At 39.8% G+C, this 20,518-nt stretch overlaps 1 protein-coding gene across 1 annotated transcript in view; it reads right to left on the minus strand.

Annotated features, from left to right (window-relative positions):
• The window catches only part of LOC139465175 (homeobox-like protein HDP1), a 35,020-nt gene extending 20,050 nt beyond the window's left edge, over positions 1–14,970 (minus strand). The window contains exons 1-2 of the mRNA XM_071246863.1: positions 14,874–14,970; positions 12,552–12,614 (exon numbers count right to left, since the gene is read on the minus strand). Of these exons, the coding sequence (XP_071102964.1) occupies positions 12,552–12,614; positions 14,874–14,970 (160 nt within the window). The remainder of the gene's footprint in view (positions 1–12,551; positions 12,615–14,873) is intronic.
• Between the last annotated feature and the right edge of the window lie 5,548 nt (positions 14,971–20,518).

The following is a 20,518-nucleotide window of genomic DNA, read 5'->3' on the forward strand; positions in this document are numbered from 1 at the left end:
ATATCACGGCATGTCAGCTTAATGCGGAAACAAAGCCCGACGTGATGCAGGTCCCACGAGCACGGGTATGAAGCTGATAAACAAGAAACGAAATCGGTGTGAACCTACGATCACAGGTTCCTGGCGTGCCAAGGGATGTAACTCTGCATAGCGAATTCAAGCGGAGGCCACCCGTAACACCTGCAATTGGCGGATGGGCTCCTATGTTTTGGCAAGTGTAATGTTGGCAAATAGTGTGAGAAATTACCATACCCAGAACTGACAACACAAGACAAATGTTGAAACAATGATCAACAGTACTGTTGAACTTGATAATTCAGAATATAATCATGTTTCAGTACGGCAACCTTTTAACATTCATGGCTAACGCTGCCTTTCCGAAATGGAGTCGAAGCCCATTTCTACATCTGACAACCTGTTTGTTAACTATCTTAACACGAATATGATCTATTATGCCTGATTGGCCGCACGGTTTCTATGCTCGCAATCAGCCCTGATTGGCGGTGTCCAGCTCGCTACATCAGACCTAGTGTCAGGAACTTGGACGAGAGCACATTTCAGTATCAGCTACTTTGGCGAATCTCTTCCTATGAGTAATATGGATTAGTCTGAATGTATCGGATACTGAATGGCCTCTGGGGCACTTACTGGACGCTGCGGCGGTTTGGGGGGAGGTGGGGGCCTGGGAATCGGACAGAATGGTGATGTGTGTGAGGGCAACCTGTGGGGGTCAGCAAAAGGGGTTAACGTTATTCACTGACCGCCCCATCAGTGCCGGACAATCAATAGGCGAAACACACACAGTATTACTGATATTGACGCTTGTCCACAGATCAGTCAAATATTGACAGCAGGAGTTAGTCTGTACGCTTTGAGAATAATTCTACATGGATTTATACCATATGATGGATGCACCATCCAACGTTCTGATGAAGTTTTAAAAAGCGCTATTGTCGTTTCGGCATATGAAAGCATACGAACTACATCTTTATCAGATTATATTGCAACAACAATGAGATAACGTCCTCCTTGATTTCCTGATTTTGAATAATCGCTTTTCTGCGGTTAATCTAAGAAAGTGTCTATATTAAGACAGTCACTGAGTGAATATTGTTGTGGTCTGTATGGATCAGACAGCGTCACTTTGTCCTAAGCCACAAGGTTTCATAATGTCTGTACAGAGTTTACAATGATTAATTTCTTAATATTCCAAAATAGGGAACTGCATCGGACATCCTTTTTGTCACCTATGCGTCAAAAATTGAAATGTCCTTCGCATGTCTACAATAAAAAATGAAGCTTTCACTGAGGCCCTGAATGTTGGAGCCTTGAGCTGTTGACCAAGAGTCGTTTGACGTTCATAAAAAATGTGAGCGTATCCTGCCACGCCGATGGAACCCGTCACAAACACATGCAAAGGCAAGATAGTTGTCCACCTGAACAAAAATAGGAACATATGGTCAAAGTAGGGAATTGCATCGGACGTGTCAAATTGGAAAATGACCACATATTTTCCATTTAAACATTTTGAAAGCTTCACTGAGGCTATGAATGTAAAATACTGTTTGTTTGTTGTTTAACATCGCACTCAGCAATATTTCCAGCTATATGACGGCAGTCTGTAAATAATCGAGTCTGGACCAGACAATCCAGTGATTGGCATCATGAGCATCGATCAATGACATGCATCAACAAGTCAGCGAGCCCGAACACCCGATCCCGTTAGTCGTCTCTTACGATAGCAGAGTCGCTTTTTCACAGCAAGCGTGGGTTGCTGAAGACCTATTCTACCCGGATCTCCACGCGTCTGTTGTAAAATAACGTTTGAAAAAGAATCGCTCTTTGAAATGTTCGCAGAAAGAGCATACTCGATTGTACCTCAGAATTTTTTAAATGTAGACACCAATGGCTGGAGCTGCTGGAATAATGCTAGATATAAAGGGAACATTGCAAACTGGAAAGTTGAAGTCATCGTTGAAGTCTTGTTAAAAAATATATTGTTGAGGCGGCGTTTAAGAGAAAGTCAGTCTTTAAGTACTCACGGAAATGAAAAAAAAGTTTTTTTCGGCCTCAGATCTTAAATAAATGCAGTTGATATACAAAATATGTAAATATTCAAACAACTAAATTGGTACTAATTGGGCCGTGGCACAAATACAGCGTATCAAATGTTTTTATGCCTTTTTATACGTAAAAGTGTGTAAAAATGTGAATAAAACAGACTATTGTGAAACAGGGCATAACCAGGTGTAAGAAGATCAAAGTGACCTATGACACCTTGACGACAGGTGAGAACAGGTGCATAATGCCTATAGTCTGTTTCTGCTATGTCAATTTGGACTTAGTTTTATTTTTGAATGTTGAAAGTGCCGACAAATTACCTCCTGTAAAGTACATTTTGTATTGTTCACTGAGATCAAACTAGCAAATCCAGACTAGTACTTTTCGAGTTGTTTTGTTATTTCGTATTTACATCTACGTAACACTTTGTGTCGATTTTTAAATTGAGAAAAGCATTTTTTTTTTCATTTCCGTGAGTACTTTAGTTGCGAGGGAACCACTGCAGTAAAATCCTCGATTACAATGGGTGGAAAGTGTGCTACAAAATCTTGTGACAAACGTTGCTTGATGGGATTCCGAGCTCGGAAATCGCCTATTCCGTTTACTGCATATGAATATTTGGTCGTAAACACATAATCATTTTTTTGCAAGTCCCAAAATCGGAATGCACATGGCGACATTATGCTACATTGTATTTTGAATTTGAACACAATTTAGCAGGACTTCTATTTAAAGATGTTATTGGTGAGTGGTTAATCGATGACGCAGCAATTTGCTGTGCTCAGTTGAGTGCCTTAGGCGGGAAGAATTCTGTGATTCTCGGTTCGAACCCACGATCCGCCATGGTTATGATACACCATAACGGTGCACGTGAGTTTTACAAAGAGTAACACATCTAACCTTCATCACTGTGGTCTTTCTGGTATTTCGTGATATAATAGAAATCTTGTTAAAAATCCACCTCACTCATTTACATTTTAAATTTAGCAGCATCGAGTACGCAGAAGCACCCGCAAATTTGAAAATATATATTTTTCGCCTAATTAACGATTCATGTGAAATAGATCCATTGGCTTCAGCTGGTATCTCGTTGTCCTTCTGGTGGACGCCGTCGGCGGATAAATATTCACCGTCTCAGACTGTTGCCAAAATGTCTTCCTGTAATGGCACGTTAGCAATAAGATGTCACATTTCAACCATCGTGTTAATCAGAAGCACAACGTATTCTCATATTTAAGTACACTTATTTATACGGCTCGTTGTTGCCCTTACGCCAAAATGGACGTTCCAAATTTGATTTGTTCAACTTTCCGACCTCCAGACATATTTCAGAACAAAGCAACCACAAACTGCCTCGCTTGGGGGTAGAGATGGTCTTAGAAACTCGTCTGGAAATGCTGCACGAAGACGTCGCTGAGGGGAGATGAGGCGGTGCGGTAATACACAGACAGCAACAGCATCCCTCTTTTAATTTGCACAAATAACGTAACGCTAGCCCCGGGGCCGACACATTTTGTCCTCTGATCATCTGCCCACAACAAACCGAGCTCCGTCTACATCCCCAGGACATCCACTGGCTTTAGAGCTTGGCGTGTTAATGATGTCAAGAGTCTTAGCAGCCATTCATGGAACTCTGCAGAATGGGCACTGTCTTTCAACAAGTACTACCCATATATGGTGTTATTGAAACAGCAAATTCGCCTTCCCTACTCTTCCCCGTCGTACCTAAGACAAAACTTAAACCAAAAGAAAACAAGTTGTTATTTGATTAATCAAAACTCTTTTTCAAACTCATGAAGGGTTTGAGACCTTGTTTGACATTAAAAGCCAACGAGAGACCTCATAAGGAATGCGTCAAGCAGATTCGGCCACAAACATCTCCACCACAGTTACCGCTTCGGCCATACATAAGACTACAAGAGAGTCGATTAAGAAGAAAAGCTCTTTAACTTGATTTCCTTTAAACCCATGACGATCGCCCCACAACTTTTCGATTAGGAACAAGTGTCCAAGGGCTACTCGATGGAGCGGTGTTGTCCACGTCCCCATTGTCTCCGGTAGAGACTATCTTCAAATGACGGTACCCAGAAGAAGCTTGAAGAGTTGAAATAGGACCGATAGGACTTTCAGTTTATTCCACATTCACTTTAAATTATTGTCCAACTGAGGGCTATTGTGCTGGGGTCATTGTTACACCTGAAGGAATACGTCTGTCTTTGTTACAGTGTGTGGAGTGACATTGGCCGGTGATATATTTAATGTCATTTCCTGAATTTCTCGGATATCGGGCATTCGAATAATTAGACAAATTTTTTAACATAGTTGTTATCCATAAACTGTGTCTACTATTGTTATCCGTCAATATTTTAGAATGTCTATCAAACAATTGGAAATGTATTCGTCTAATTGTGTGTGGGATTTGGTTGAAGTTGGTTTCTTTATCAACCGTTACGCAGACACGATGGTTAAGGACCAATCCGAGAAAAGCCCGAATAAGAGTGTCATGTGTCTGATGGAATCCATTATTCTGGACCTACTGGAAGAAAATATTGTTTGGGATCTACAACTCATCGTGACGTTTCGGCAGCGGAAACCAATGTCCAAAGTACCATTGCTGGTTGAAGCTATAGTATTGCATGTTCCAGTTGGAAAGGTTGTGAACCATAGTTCTGAAACTACTACTACTACTACTACTACTACTACTACTACTACTTGTGCTGCTGCTTCTGCAACACCATTTATAATACATGTACACCATTCCATTCATGTTAATTGCACGACAGTTTTATTAGCCGGCTGATAGACCAGAGTGCATTCGAACTTCACCCTCAGCTCCCTGGGGAGTATACACTAGCTCTACACTGTCTCTAATACCAGATCGTTTCTCTGCTGAATATATTGTACTTCTACCCCCTAATTCATCACAGAAAATATTGCCTTGATTACACTACCTTTGGTATGAAACAGCTCCCAAAATACTATCCTTGGAAGACAGTTAATGCTTAGCTTGACAACATCGATTATAGATCCACGACGTTTGTGAGTCTGTTAGAGTCATACTATGGGTGTAACGACGCAGGGTTTTGGCAAATGGACCCCGTAACTATGCAATCCAGGTTAGAAATACTTGTTCCAGAACCCCCTCCCCGATAGAATCTGACCCGTGAAGATCCGGGGTAGAATAGGTCTTCAGCAACCCATGCTTGCCGCAAAAGGCGACTATGCTTGTCGTAAAAGGCGACTAACGGGATCCTATGGTCAGGCTCGCTGACTTGGTTGATGCATGTTATCGATCCCAATTGCGTGGATCGATGCTCATGACATTAATCACTGGATTGTGTGGTCCAGACTCGATTATTTACAGACCGCCGTCATATAGCTGGAATATTGCCGAGTGCGGCGTTACACAACAATCCAACCAACTGATAGAATCCACTTCCACGGAGTGTTTATAAAACATCAACACAAGAGAGTAATCAGTCTCGATTATCTGCCAATATCGAATATCTTCGATACAGATTCCATTGGGCGTAAAGATTGAAAGAGCGGTGAATATTGCAGGAATGGATCAGTGAAAATCGGTTGTGACTCCAGATTCTCGAGAATGCCATCACTAGGAATACTTAGTGAGTTAACCTTATATTTACGACAATGCATTTTGACAAGTTCACTTGAAAGAAATACCTGTCCATTGATCATGTGAGTGTGTAAACCATTCGTGACCACTCGTGTTATTCCGGGACAAGCCGAATAGCAACTCTCTCGTGGCCATTTTTGCGACAGCGTTCCGTCTTAGCGCAAACGGCATACCTAAAACAATTGTCAACTTGTTACATAATTGGTCACATATATTTCTCCATATATTATATATGTCCGATGCAATTTAAAGCACATCGGAATTATACAGTATGATAGAATACATTTAACTGTGTCTTGGGTATATTTTTAGATGCAAGACATATGTAAAATCAAAAATTATTTCTGAGGGATTCTTTGACGAAGAACTTGAAATCTTACGCGCCTTTTGATTGGTTTGTCGTATTTTGGCACATGACATTCATCGATGGGGGGAAGAGTCTTCTTGCAGGTTACGGAAAGGGGCGAGTGCTGACGAATAGAGTCTTCTTGCAGGTTACGAAAAGGGGCGAGTGGTGCCGAATGTGTGTGAATCCGCTCTGGTAATCGAAGGGATGTAACTCTGTCAAAGGAGAAACTTAAAATGAACCAACACTTGAATGACATCACAAATCTTCGTTTTCACTGCCTTAATATGTGACAAAATCAAGTTACCTAAACGTATATGTATTATGTGACAAAATAGATGGGCGAAGCTTTTTTTAACCACTTTCAGTGGTGGGCAATCGTTGAAGAAGCGGCCCAAAAATATAACATATATATATATAAACATACCACAAAGTGCCTGTGAAGAAATCGTTTTAAAAAAAAAAAAATTATCATGCCTGTTTGAAATGTACTTTTCGAAATGAAGCCGTGGGTCAGATGGAAGCGATGCTTTATAGAACACTCTGATTAAGAATAGTCTAAATCTGTCCGCCCAGACCACACAGATCACACAGAGCAGATATTGTCCAGCCTTTTAATTCTATATGATTAATGTGGCAGCAAAACTTGGGGAAAAAATCAGTAATAGGTCCTTTTGTTACAATTGGTTGAAAAAGCAACAACTACAATTTCCAAGTTCATGTCATTTTCATCCACTGCGGTGAACCTGTCATTCATCTTCTGGCATCGATTATTTAGACAGAAATCCCATCTCGTTTTTATAGCTGTTCAAATAATTCCTGAATTTAATAAAACCCAAATCACTCCTCGCGAAATGGAGAAAGGGGTATTCTATTTTTAGCTTCTTCAAAATAGTGGGAATAGAAAATCGAATACTTTATTTAAAGAATTACCCCGAATCAATATCGTAATTCAGTTAAAGTGAGATGAGATTAAGTCGAAGAGAATTGAATCGAAGAAAAGAGCGTGAAATGTTTTTTGAAGAACAAAAATCTGGCTTATTGAGAGGAGATTTAAATTAAATGTAAAATCATAAGGATATGGGTATATTGAGTTTTCCAAATTCGCGGGTATTGAACATCTTACATGTTTGGTTATAACCAGGCCCTTCGCGTTTTTATTATCGAAATATTCATACATCCTATCACCATATAGTATCAAACGAATAGAAGCAGTTTGTGAGAACAGCAAGAGGGTCTCGTATGTTGTAGATTACATCAGGTAGTTTTTAGCCATGTTTCCCTACTGCTTTTAAGTCGTGTACTAAATCACCGCTTCGACACAACATACAGTACTTTTTCGCGACCACCTGGTACCTGGTCACTATTTAATAGTGTTTCATAAACACATGTTCATGACTCGTACAATGGACTCTCTAGGAGTTTTCTTGTGATTATGGAAAGGCTTTTGTCGCATTTATTTACGAGCGCTTCTTTTGTGTATACATGAACATATCCTGTGTGATTTCCAGGAATGTGATTGGCTGATTCTTTATGTTCATTAATTGGTGAAAGGACAAAAAGTATAGTTCACCCCCGCACCCGGAAACATTAGTCCCTAAGCTTTCTCTTGCAATTCCTCTTCCATACGAGTGCTATGTTACAACCCTTAATGTAAAAAAAATATTTTTTATGTAAACTTTTTTTACATTAAGAGTAATTTTTACATTAAAGGTCGTAAAGGGCGACTAACGGGATCGGGTGGTCAGGCTTGCTGACTTGGTTGATACATGTCATCGATCCCAATTGCGTAGATCGATGCTCATGATATCAATCACTGGATCGTCTGGTCCAGACTCGATTATTTACAGACCGCCGTCATATAGCTGGAATATTGCTGAGTGCGGTGTTAAACAAGAAACCAACCAACCAATCTTAAAGGTTGTAACAGTGCTATCAGCTTAGACCAGTACACAGAAACGTTACATTTGTGGCGCTGTGCTCTGATACGGTTGCTTTGTTTGTTTTTGATTAACGGCGTACTCAACACTGCTCCATCTATCGGTCTGTCAATAATTAAGTCTGGACCATACAATCCACTTCTTAGCTGCTTAGTTGGAACAGCTATATGGCGGCCATGTGACGGCGGGCTTATAATGATTGGACCCGTGAAGATCCGGAGTAGAATAGGTCTTCAACAACCCATGCTTGCCGTAAAAGGCGACTATGCTTGTCGTAAGAGGTGCCTAACGGGATCGGGTGGTCAGGCACGCTGACTTGATTGATGCATGTCATCGATCCCAATTGCGTGGATCATGAAGCTCTATTAATCACTGGATTGTCTGGTCCAGACGCGATTATTTACAGACCGCCGTCATATAGCTGGAATATTGCTGAGGGCGGCGTTAAAACATAAACCAACCAACCAATCTTGGCTGCATAGATTGACCATTCATCCGCTTTATAGCACCCTCTATATTATTTGAATCGGAAAGACTTTCACTCACTCAATGTTCAGGTATTAATATTATGTTTATGAGACTTTCTAAAAAAAATAAAAAATGAACGAGTTATATTGCTTTAAGCTAAAATCACCTTATGTTCATGAGTTGTTTTATGAAATGTATGAAAAATGAATCAATATTTTGAAATTCACAAGTCATTACCTACAGTGGCAGCATAAATATGAATCATACCATTATAATTCCCCTCCCTGACCCGTGAAGATTCCGGGGTAGAATAGGTCTTCAACAACCCATACTTGCCGTAAAAGGTGACTTTGCTTGTCGTAAAAGGCGACTAACGGGATCGGTTGGTCAGGCTCGCTGACTTGGTTGATGCATGTCATCGATTCCAATGGCGTGGATCGATGCTCATGACATAATCACTGGATTGTCTGGTCAAGACTCGATTATTTACAGACTGCCGTCATATAGCTGGAATATTGCTGAGTGCGGCGTAAAACAACCAACCAACCAACAACAACCAACCACTTATGTCTGTATGCTGACCTGCTGTATGTTTTTGCTTATAAATGTAATGTACTGACCTATTATTTCCATCACTTCGGCAACCCATGCTCTCCGTAAAAGGCGATTATGCTTGTCGTAAGAGGCGACTAACGGGATCGGGTGGTAAGACTGGCTGACTCTGGTTAGTGCATGTCATCGTATCCCAACTGCATAGATCGATGCTCATATGATGTCAATCACTAGATTGTCTGGTCCAGACTCGATTATACACAGACCGCTGTCATATAGCTAGAATATTTCTGAGTGCGGCGTTAAACGAACAAACAAAAGAAAGAATCACACAGATTATGATCTGCTTTATTTTATATGAAACTCGAGATATCCATGCAAGTCGTATTAAATGACACCTTTCCTCACAACCGCTGAAGAACGATATAACAGAAGTCATTGTAGAACTCGAGTTTTAGTTGAACAGAATTTTGGAATTTTAAAACGAAGATATTCTTGCTTACACAGTGGATTAAGAACAACACCTCAACATGCTTGTAAAAATAATAACTGCCTGTGTCATTCTACACAATATTGGTATTGACAGAAAAGATATAGAAAATGCTGATCAGGGTGATATTGAGATAAATGATACTGTCAGTGTCCATGTTGCTGATGAATGGACAGGTAACAATGTTCGTAAACACTTGTTCCCGCAGTGTTTAATTTCAGCTAAATGCTTGAAGTATTTTGAACAAGACTGTTTTATAAGAACAATGTGTATTTGACCAAGTTTGTTTGTTTGTTGTTTAACGCCGCATTCAGCAATATTACAGGTATATGACGGCGGTCTGTAAAACGTAATCGAGTCTGGACCAGACAATCCAGTGATTAATATCATGAGCATCATGATCCACGCAATTGAAATATAGCTGAGTGCGACGTTAAACAACAAACAAACAAACAAACAAATCATAGACTAGGGTTAGAGTAGATTCCCTTTGAAGGGCCGTTACTCTTGTGGACAGACCGATGGATTGCCATGAAGGGCAAGTAGAAACAATTGTTTTGCTTCGCCACTGTAAACGAAACAGATTTCAGTTGGAACTATATTGGCTACTGTCACTGTCCGACTTACACATCACTTACCCTTTGACGTAATAAATATTAATACGCGCATTCCAGGAAAATTCGCAGTGTTTCGGTTATGTTTGTGAGAGAGGGTGTAGTGATTTGTGGCAAACATGCCAGATTTTATGAGTGCTTCGTAAGCTGTATGCTAAGTAGGGTTTTCTCCGTGCACGAAATGCCATGTGGTCCAAAATGGAGGATTAAACATTGCTCCCAGTCAGTGAGTCTATCGTTAAAAGTTACAAGACTTACCTGTGATTGAAGATAACCAACATTACATACAGAGGGAAATCGATTTTCAAGCACAGAATAAAAGAATGACATTATATGGTAAAGAGGTTACACGCTTGTTTGTTTGGGGATGATAAACACAATGTTATTTCCTAATGCAGGATATTAACCATCTGCGAACACACTCGCGTGACATATAAGTTTTATGTCTGTGTGTATCTGAATAATTCTGCCCGAATAACATGTATTTAAAAAAATGTAAACCTAAAGTGTATTGATATACACTTATGCATGTCTGGGGCGGTCGGATAGCCTAGTGGTTAAAGCGTTCGCTCGTCACGCCGAAGACCTAGGTTCGATTCCCGACATGTGTACAATGTGTGAAGCCCATTTCTGGTGTCCCCCACCGTGATATTGCTGGAATATTGCTAAAAGCGGCGTAAAACCATACTCACTCACTCACTCACTTATGCATGACTACATATTTGAAGCGTTTAACGAAACAATTAGATGTTATTAATGCACCATAATATAGAAACAGACAAAAGTTAAATATTATGGCATTAAAAGCCGTGTAAATCGAAATTCACTTAATTAATCGAATATGTTCTGTCTATCCAACCATAGGGAACCTGCAGGTGTACATGTGCAGTCAGATGAGTTCGGTGTGCCACAGATGCTTAGTCATGTGACCGAGTCACGTGCTCAGTATAATTATATGGCACATGGAGACACCGCGGAGAAGAAGTAGTCAGAGAAGCAACAAATCCTCATCCGACAGCCGACATTAAAAGGTAGGCCAACCAAGCAACGAAAGCAACGTATTTTGTCTCTACTCGTTCACACAATCTCTCTTTAAAATGCCAACTCTATTTCTTTGAAGCGATGGCAAAACCAATACTACTGTACAAATGTCTGTAAACAGACTGAAAAGGTTCATGTACATGTTCTAAGAAAATGATTACCGGTAAAGAAAAGTACACCTTAAACAATGATCTGAGGAGAACGTGGTCGCTACTTTTTTTGGTGATATGCATACGCCCTTAGGAATTTTATACAGATAATTAGTTTTAAAATGTTGGCCTTCGTTCCTCCTTTTCAGTGTGCTTGGAGTAATATTAACTTTAACCTCTAAGTATATTTTCCAATCACCAAGTAAGGCACCAAAAAAATATTGATATGAATTATAAACCTCCGGTGACGTCATCCTATTGTTCTCCAGTCGGGTTAAATATCATAAACAGGGACGTTGTAATGTCTTTGGGATTTTATATAAAACACTTCCCCTCGGGTTTTTATGATATCTAAAACCGTTCTACTTGGGATGCGTGTTTTAAATGTGATGAACCCTTGGACGTGCTTTATTGTACACTTATAATTGGTTGAAATTTAGTTTGGGGATAATTTTAAGGTTGAAAATCGGTTTATAAGTAAGATAAAACACTTCCCCTCGTGTTGTTATGATATTTAAAACCCTTTCCCCCGGAAAACCCCTCGGGATGCGGGTTTTAAATATCAAAACAACTCTCGGACGTGTTTTATGCTATACTTAATTTGCAGGAAATTTTACTTTCGTAAAACGATCAAAAAATGACCACCTCACATTTCAAACCACAACTCTTTCAACTTAAATATATTCTATAAATTGTAAGTGCAATTACCCCAATAACTAAGCCTATGTCTGGACTATGCTTATAATAATCGTACTGTCAGTGTGACGTGAGGTGATATAGTCGGAATCGTAAATGGATGATTATGGAAATACACTTTGAAATACGAAGTGAGCCAAAATAAAGTTTTACTAACATAGCTACAAAGAAAGATCCTCATTATCTGATTCTGAGGAACTCGCCGTAATTTGGGACATGCAAACATGTTCTGTAAATATGATATTCCAAGGTTCAGCTGGACGGATGAGCTTATGGACAAACGGACACACCAAGGCTGTAAACCCCTGGCATAAGTTCACAGAGACCACGTCGTCATGATACTGATCATTTACTGAAAGAAAAAAACGAAAAGTAATAGGTCCAGTGAGCCAGAGGGAATAGTATATCCCATACATTCGTGCACCTAAAAGCGACATAAACATTTCCCTAATGATAAGAAACTCAACTGCACCAGGGGTCACCAGATTGTACTATCCCCACTATATCAACAACGTGCCGTTTATGAATCAATAAATAGTAATAATACCAGTTCGTACCAGTGAACATATCCTGCCCCACCTGTTGCACCGTCACAAGCTGGAACAAGTCAAAACAGAGAGCTGAAACAGAAAGCATTACTGAGAGCTTGAATGTTGTATCCTGATAAAACTACTTTTGAGCAAGATTCGTATGACGCTCTTTGAAATCACTGTAGAAAGGTGCATGCGCGTTTGTACCTTAAACGTTTTGAAATGTAGACAAAAAAGGCCGGAGCTACTAGAAAATTAGCTTGACATAAATAGAAAGTTGAAGTTATCGTTGAACGTTGAAGTTATCCCTTTCTTCTTACAGTCTCGTGGCTACGTTATCTTCACTGTGAATCTATATCCATAGAATAAAAAACAAAACCAGATAGGGCGGTTTCGCTGGTTTCTCTTATTTCAAATTCAGGTGGGTGAATCAGTTGACGAGAATTTGCTATTTGCTCATTATTAATGATATCAGAAGCTAAAGTTTCATTACCAAATTCCTGTGATCTAATTTTGCTAATCCGAGCAGGAATTCCGATCCATGTGCATAAAAAACAAGACCAGCAAGGAAGGGAGCCAAGTTCAGATGAAATACATTAGTCGTGGACACAGTTTGATGGCTTTAATTAACCGGGGATTGATTGATGAACATCCGGGGACCCATGCTTGCCGTAAAAAAATATGCTTGTCGTAAGAGGCAACATACGGGATCGGGTGGTCAGGCTCGCTGACATGGTTGATGCATGTCACTGTATCCAAATTGAGTGGATCGATGCTCATGATATCTGTCAATCACTGGACTGTCTGGACTGCCCCTCGTATTTAGACTTAATTATAGAAACCTGTCATCGATAGAATAACCAGAATGTCACAGTTTCGATTTAAACCAACACCTAACCAGAATCCTTGGCCCCTTAGGAAAAGCAGCTGATCATGACTCCTTCATATCTGACTGTAGGTGTAGTCAGATGAGTTCGGTATGCCTCAGGACCCGTGAAGATTCCGGGATAGAATAGGTCTTCAGCAACCCATACTTGTCGTAAAAGGCGACTATTCATGTCGTAAAAGGCGATTAACGGGATCGGGTGGTCAGGTTTGCTGACTTGGTTGATGCATGTCATCGATCCCAATTGCGTAGATCGATGCTCATGATGTCAATCACTGGATTGTCTGGTCCAGACTCGATTATTTTACAGACCGCCATCATATAGCTGGAATTTTGCTGAGTGCGGCGTTAAACAACAAACAAGCAAACAAACAAACAAACGGTATGCCTCAGACCCGTGAAGATCCGGGCTAGAATAGGTCTTTAGCAATCCGTACTTGCCGTAAAAGGCGACTATGCATGTCGTAAAAGGCGACTAACGGGACCGGGGGGTCAGACTCGCTGACTTGGTTGATGCATGTGCATATGCTGTCTAAGTATATGGTGGTCGCAAATAGCAGGTATGGGGATAGATATCAGTGTCTGGAGAGTCAGTAAATTACGTTTTTGTCCACGAGGTCGAGGAGTCGGCGCAAGGTACCCAGGTATAGAGCTACCAGGGGGTACCGGCTGGGATTGTTTAGTTTCTCTCCTGTATGATGAATGTACTGAACGTCCATTCACGGAACAATTGTTATCTGGTGAGATCCCAGAAGAAGAAGTGAGGGAAGCATTAAAAAGCCTTAAAAATGGTAACGCGTCAGGCGTTGATGGAGTCCCAATAGAATTTTACAAAATATCACGAGATTTTCTAATACCATATTTGTTGCAATTGTTCAATAAAATCCTTGATACATGTATTTTCCCCGATGAATGGAATATTAGAATGATAATGTCAGTCAACCAAACAATTACGAAGGTATATCTGTTTTGAATGTCATGGGAAAACAGAGAGAAAAGCTGCTGTACCTATTGATCACTAAAGGATGTCGTGGAAAACTCTCAATAGTTCTTAAGAATATGTATTCCTCATTCAAAGCATGCATTAAAACTGACTCGGGTGCAACTCCTTGTTTTACTATTTCAAGTACCAGTGGTGTTCGTCAAGGTTGGGGGGCACGGGTGGCCCAGTCGTCTAAGGCGCCGCGATTCGCTGTGCAGAGATGCCTCCCCTGGACACGCCAGAAACCTATGATTGTGGGTTCGAGTCCCGGTTCATCCCGATTATGTTTCTAGGTTTGTCAGCACCATACCCGTGCTCGTGGGTTTCACCGAAGTGGTAAACGTCTGAGACCTGCATCACTTCGGGCTTTCCTGCCACATTAAGCTGACCCGCCTTGATATAACTGTAATACTGTTGAGAGCGGCGTTAAACCCAACTCACTCATCATAGGAACACCCGAAAGCACTGACTGGATATCTACCTGAAGATTCAAATGCTTCCACAGTTACCCCTCTCTGGTAGGCAACATGGCCGATGATGGCAAAGAAGGCAAATCCAATGAGAAGTGTAACTAGCATGTCTCCAGTGCAGACAATTATTGAATCTCTGGAGTCGAAGAAAAATGAAGTAACAATTATTATCAACAGACAATTGTTGTTGCTAGCGACAATGTTATTAGAGTGAGAGCATGAATATTGTTTTTTGCCGTTTAATGGAATAATGTTAAAAGCGGCGTTAAACCCAACTCACTCTCTCACTCGTCAAGGTTTCATCTTATACCAAGTCTTATTCATCTTTTTTTACAAACGAACTTGTTTCTGAAATTTACAAAGTATGTCAACATAGTGTTTGTGACACAAGACACTATAGATATTATGCTATTGCTGCTCGCGAATGATGTTGCTCTGGTGTCCTACTATGTGGTAGGCTTGCAGAAACAGCTTAATGTATTGCACTCCTTTGAATTAAGTGGTGTTTAGAAGTAAACATTGAAAAAAACAATGTTATTGTTTTTAGAAATGGTGGAATTGTATCGAAACATGAAAATTGGATGTTTGGTAATGAACATTTTTAAATTGCAGATTATTATAAGTATTTAGGACTCTTAATGTCCTCAAGACTAAAAGGCTTGTAAGACCCTAGCGGTTCAGGCATCTAAGGCAACGTTGCCTGTTTATGAATTATTCAAGGAAAACAAATATATCTCATTTTCCACAGAAAGTTCGATACTTGATGGTAACATTCTACCCATTTTGTTATACGGCTCGGAAACATGGGATATTGTATTGTATATTGTATATAATATGGAAATGTTTTGAATCCATTAAAAAGTTAGCATTTTGTATTTCAAGCAATATTTATGCAGAGGTAATTAGTGAAGCTGGTCGCTGTGGTATATACGTTCAGAGCAAGGTGCGTGTCGTTAAATATTGGATAAAATTAATATATGAATAATATTAAACGTTCAGTTTAAGTTTCTATCTAATTTATATATTACACACAAAGGCAATCAATTAATGATACTGAATAAACTATCTGACTGACTGCAAATGAATAATTTCGCCCAAATTACATATATTTAAAAAATGTTAACCTGAAATGTAGTGATACTTTAAAACCATTGATGAATGACTAAATATTTGAAGCGTTTTTACAAAATCATTGCACATTGTTAATGCACCAGGGAACCAAAAAAAATATGAATTATTTGCTTAATTATTCGAATATTTTCAGATAATAATTTGTGTTCTGTCTGTCCAACCATTGGGTTACTGTAAGGGGACGTGCAGTCAGTTGAATTCTGTCTGCCGCGGGTGATTAGTCATGTGGTCGAGTCACGAATTCAAAGTATGTTTCAGTATGATTATATGGCACATGGAGACACCACGCAGAGGAAGCGGTCAGAGAAGCGACAAATCTTCAGTTTGTTTTTTGTTTGTTTGTTGTTTAACGCCACACTCAGCAATATTCCAGCTATATGATGGCACTCTGTAAAATAATCGAGTCTGGACCAGACAATCCAGTGATTGACATCATGAGCATCGATCCACGCAATCAAGTCAGCGAGCCTGATCTCCCGATCCCGTTTGTCGCCTTTTACGACAAGCATAGTCGCCTTTGCATGGGTTGCTGAAGACCTATTCTACCCCGGATCTTCACGGGTCAGTACAGATGAAATTCGTTTGTCGTCGACATAGTGTGGTGACTTTGATTTACCTTTGATATTCGTAATACAGTTAGTCTATTTAAACGTTTGCACTTGTGCCTGTATATTCAGTCATTTGTAAGAACAATTCTATCTAAAATTCATAAATATACATGAAAATGAGATGAAAAAATAACCAAAAAAATAAGAACAATTCCATCTGAAATTCATAAATATACATGAACATGAGATGAGAAATATAACAAAAATGACTCTATAATTAATTCGATGATAGATAATACACGGTCATGAAGCGGTGTTCATGATTTTCATTTAAATTAGTGTATCTTGAATGCCGTGTTAGGTTTTAATTATGATTGACTGAATACTGTTAAGAAACTTGGCGTTGGTGTGTTTCACATAATTCACTGGCTTGGCATATAGATTATATACACCAACTAATAAAAATGATTGTTTTTGTCGGTTGGCTAGCTATATCTAAATAAAGCGACAAAACCTTTTCCAAACTCAAACATAAAGCAAAGTCGATTGTACAATTCCGACTACATGTATATCATGATCATGTGTTTATGAACCACTATCAAATAGTAATAATACCAGGTGTTCACGAAAAGGTGAGCGTATCCTGCTCCACCGGTGGCACCATCACAAACACATGCAAAGGCACGTCAATTGTTCACCTGAAAATTAAACATGGGAACATATGGTAAAAGTCAAAATAAAATTGCATCGGACATCATTTTTTCACTGATGCGTCAAATTTGGAAATGTCCTCCACATGTCTACCATAAAACTTTTTGAAAGCTTTACTGAGGCCTTGAATGTTGTAACCTTGATCAAACAACTTCTGAGCAAAAGTCGTAATGCCTATCAAGCAATTTAGCTGTATCTGCTCAGCCTACCTCGCACTGCATGGCGCCTGTGGCAAAGTTCACCCTTGTCCATCTTACATAACCACAGTCATTCTCCAGTCATTTTCCAGGCAGTCGGATAGCCTACCAGTTAAAGCGCTCGCTCGTTACCCCGAAGACCCCGGTTCGATTCTCCACATGGGTACTATGTGTGAAGTCCATTTCTTGTGTCCCCCGCCGTGATATTGCTGGAATATTGCTAAAAGCAGCGTAAAACCATACTCGCTCACTGATAGCTGTACTAGTGTATTCTCCATCACTGATCATAGTATTGGATGACCGTTAGGACACAATTTTTATATTGAAATTGGTGTCATAACGTACTGTCGGTAAATGCTAGAAACATGCTTTTTGCCCGTTACAAAATTATCACAGACATTGAAATAACAAGGAACTACCGATCTACCTTCCTGTGGTTTGAGGCCCGTGAAGATCCGGGTTGGAATAGGTCTTCAGCAACCCATGCTTGCCTTAAAAGGCGACTATGCTTGTCGTAAGAGGCGACTAAAGTGATCGGGAGGTCAGGCTCGCTGACTTGGTTGATGCATGTCATCGTTTCCCAATTTCGTGGATCGATGCCCATGATGTCAATCACTGGATTGTCTGGTCCAGGGTAGATTATTTAGAGACCGCCGTCATATAACAGGAATATTGTTAAGTGCTGCTTTAAACAAGAAACAACCAACCACCTAATGCACGTCAATCCCTTTATGTATAAATCAATATGGTTGTTGAAATGTAACAGACAGTAAGTATGGATGATATGTGTAGACCAGTTAATGTGTACAGCTACTGAGTGAAATCGACTCCTTTGCTTTATATTTAGATTAGAGTCACAAAACCTATCCCCACGACTGTATGACAAGATGGATTATATTAATATTCCTATAATCCAATTCCCTTGTGTCTTGTGATTCATAAACTTAAAAGCGTTTTTGATCAGGGATACAGCATTAAATGTCTTCTTAAAAATATCAAAAAGTTTTATGGTAGACACTGCCAATTTGATACTAGTACATCATAAAAGAAAATATGTCTGATGCAATTCGCTGTATTGAATTGTAGCATACATGTATGTTATATGTTCCCGTGTTTCACAGGGAAGGTTAGTGACAGTACAGCATAGATTAGATCTTTTAATATTTTAACATCATGCGCTGGAAGAAATATATATACAGGATTTTCATTATGATGGGCTGAAGGCCTTGTTAATAAATATACATGCCTGCGTATGTTTGCCATTATTGATCTTTGATTGATATTGAGTTCGAATCCCAGACCGGCGTCGTTTGAAGCTGACACGCACTCACTCATTAAGTGGCGTAAATTATACACAATATTGTTCCGTCAATCATATTTGTCTTCACAGGACATAGCTCTAACATCGTCGGTGCAGCACTGAACTCAGTAACTATTCGATACAAGTGAAGGATTTGTTTGTTTCTTTGTTAGTAATTTTGTTCACATTTTCATTGGCCATGTTTGTTCACCTGAAGCAATGCTCTGATGCTACCAGCCACAAGATTGTTTGCAAGCCGTATATATGTTTCGTTTGTTTGTTGTTTAACGCCGTACTACGTAATATTCCACCTCAAGGACAGCGGTCTATAAATAATCGAGTTTGAACCAGAGAATCCTGAGATTGAAATCATGACCATCGATCTATGCAATTAGGATACATTGACATGCATCAGCCAAGTCAGCGAGCCTGCCCACCCGATCCCGTTAGTCGCTTCTTACAAAAAGCATCTTTTTAGTCGCCTCTTACGACAAGCATGGGTTGCTGAAGACCAGTTCTATGCCGGATCTTTTCGGGTCTACAGAATGAAAGTATTCGTATGAAATAACTACGTTTACCATCAATTGTTTGTGACATAACTGTTCATTACTAAGCAGTGTCAGATACACACATGGTAACAATACACTGCTTTAGAAATGTCAACTTCTCAGACGAACAAGTCGCGTGATTTAGAGCTTGAGGAGTGATATTTTGGTGATTGGAATATCTAACCTATTGCTGCTAGAGGTTGTACTTTTAGACGGGGAATACTAATTTCAGTAGTTTGAAACAATAGATAAACTGTTATTGACGTAAACGTATGTTTCCGAATAATTTATATACCATTACAGTTATGACAGGTGGGCTTGTAATTAACCCAGACTGGGACAGGCAGATATAATGTGGAAATACTAGCAGTCGAATAGTTAGAACATGATGACTCACTGTCAGATACAATTAGTCTCTTCTTACAACAAGCATTGAGCCTTCCACAACCATAGCATGGTGAGTAGTATAGGTAATAGGGGTTCTGGACCACTTCCACTGGAGCTGGATTCATATACCTATACTGCTACTACAGGGGGAATTTTTTATGCCAAAATGATTATGCGATTCAACGATAGTCATGATTTGTATTAAACGAAACATCAATATTAATTAATAATGAATAAAATTTACTATAGCCCACGAGGATATTGGAAAGGTGTAGGAGCAATAAAAAAATTAGCCACCGCGGCTAAGGTATCTAAAGATGTGGCCAAGGATTGGTTAAAGAAACAAGCGTTGTGGCAAATATATTTACCGGCACCGCGTTATATACCGAGGAAGAAGTTTGATATTTCTACGACGAATGAAGTTCATCAGGCTGACCTCTTGTTTCTTCCTCACGATAAGGTAAAACGCAAAACGTATAAATACGCTTTAACAGTAGTGGATGTGGCTAGTCGATACAAAGAGGCTGAGCCATTAACCTCGAAAGATTCAACAGAAGTAGCTAATGCACTGAGCCGCATATATAAACGCGGACCACTAAAATGGCCTAAGCTATTTCAAGTAGATCCCGGTCGCGAGTTTATGGGATCGGTAACTAAACTTTTAACAAAGCACGATGTCAAAATCGTCCGTGGTGAAAGAGAGGCCCACCGCAGTCAAGCTATCGTCGAAAGATTTAACCGGACTCTAGCGGAACGTTTGTTTGGCTATCAGTATGGGATCGAAATGAAATCCGAGCGATTGAGATCAACCGAATGGGTGACACGATTATCAGC

This window comes from Haliotis cracherodii, unplaced genomic scaffold, assembly GCF_022045235.1.
Source record: "Haliotis cracherodii isolate W230 unplaced genomic scaffold, xgHalCrac1.p SCAF_17, whole genome shotgun sequence".
In the NCBI taxonomy this organism is placed as follows: Eukaryota; Metazoa; Mollusca; class Gastropoda; order Lepetellida; family Haliotidae; genus Haliotis; species Haliotis cracherodii.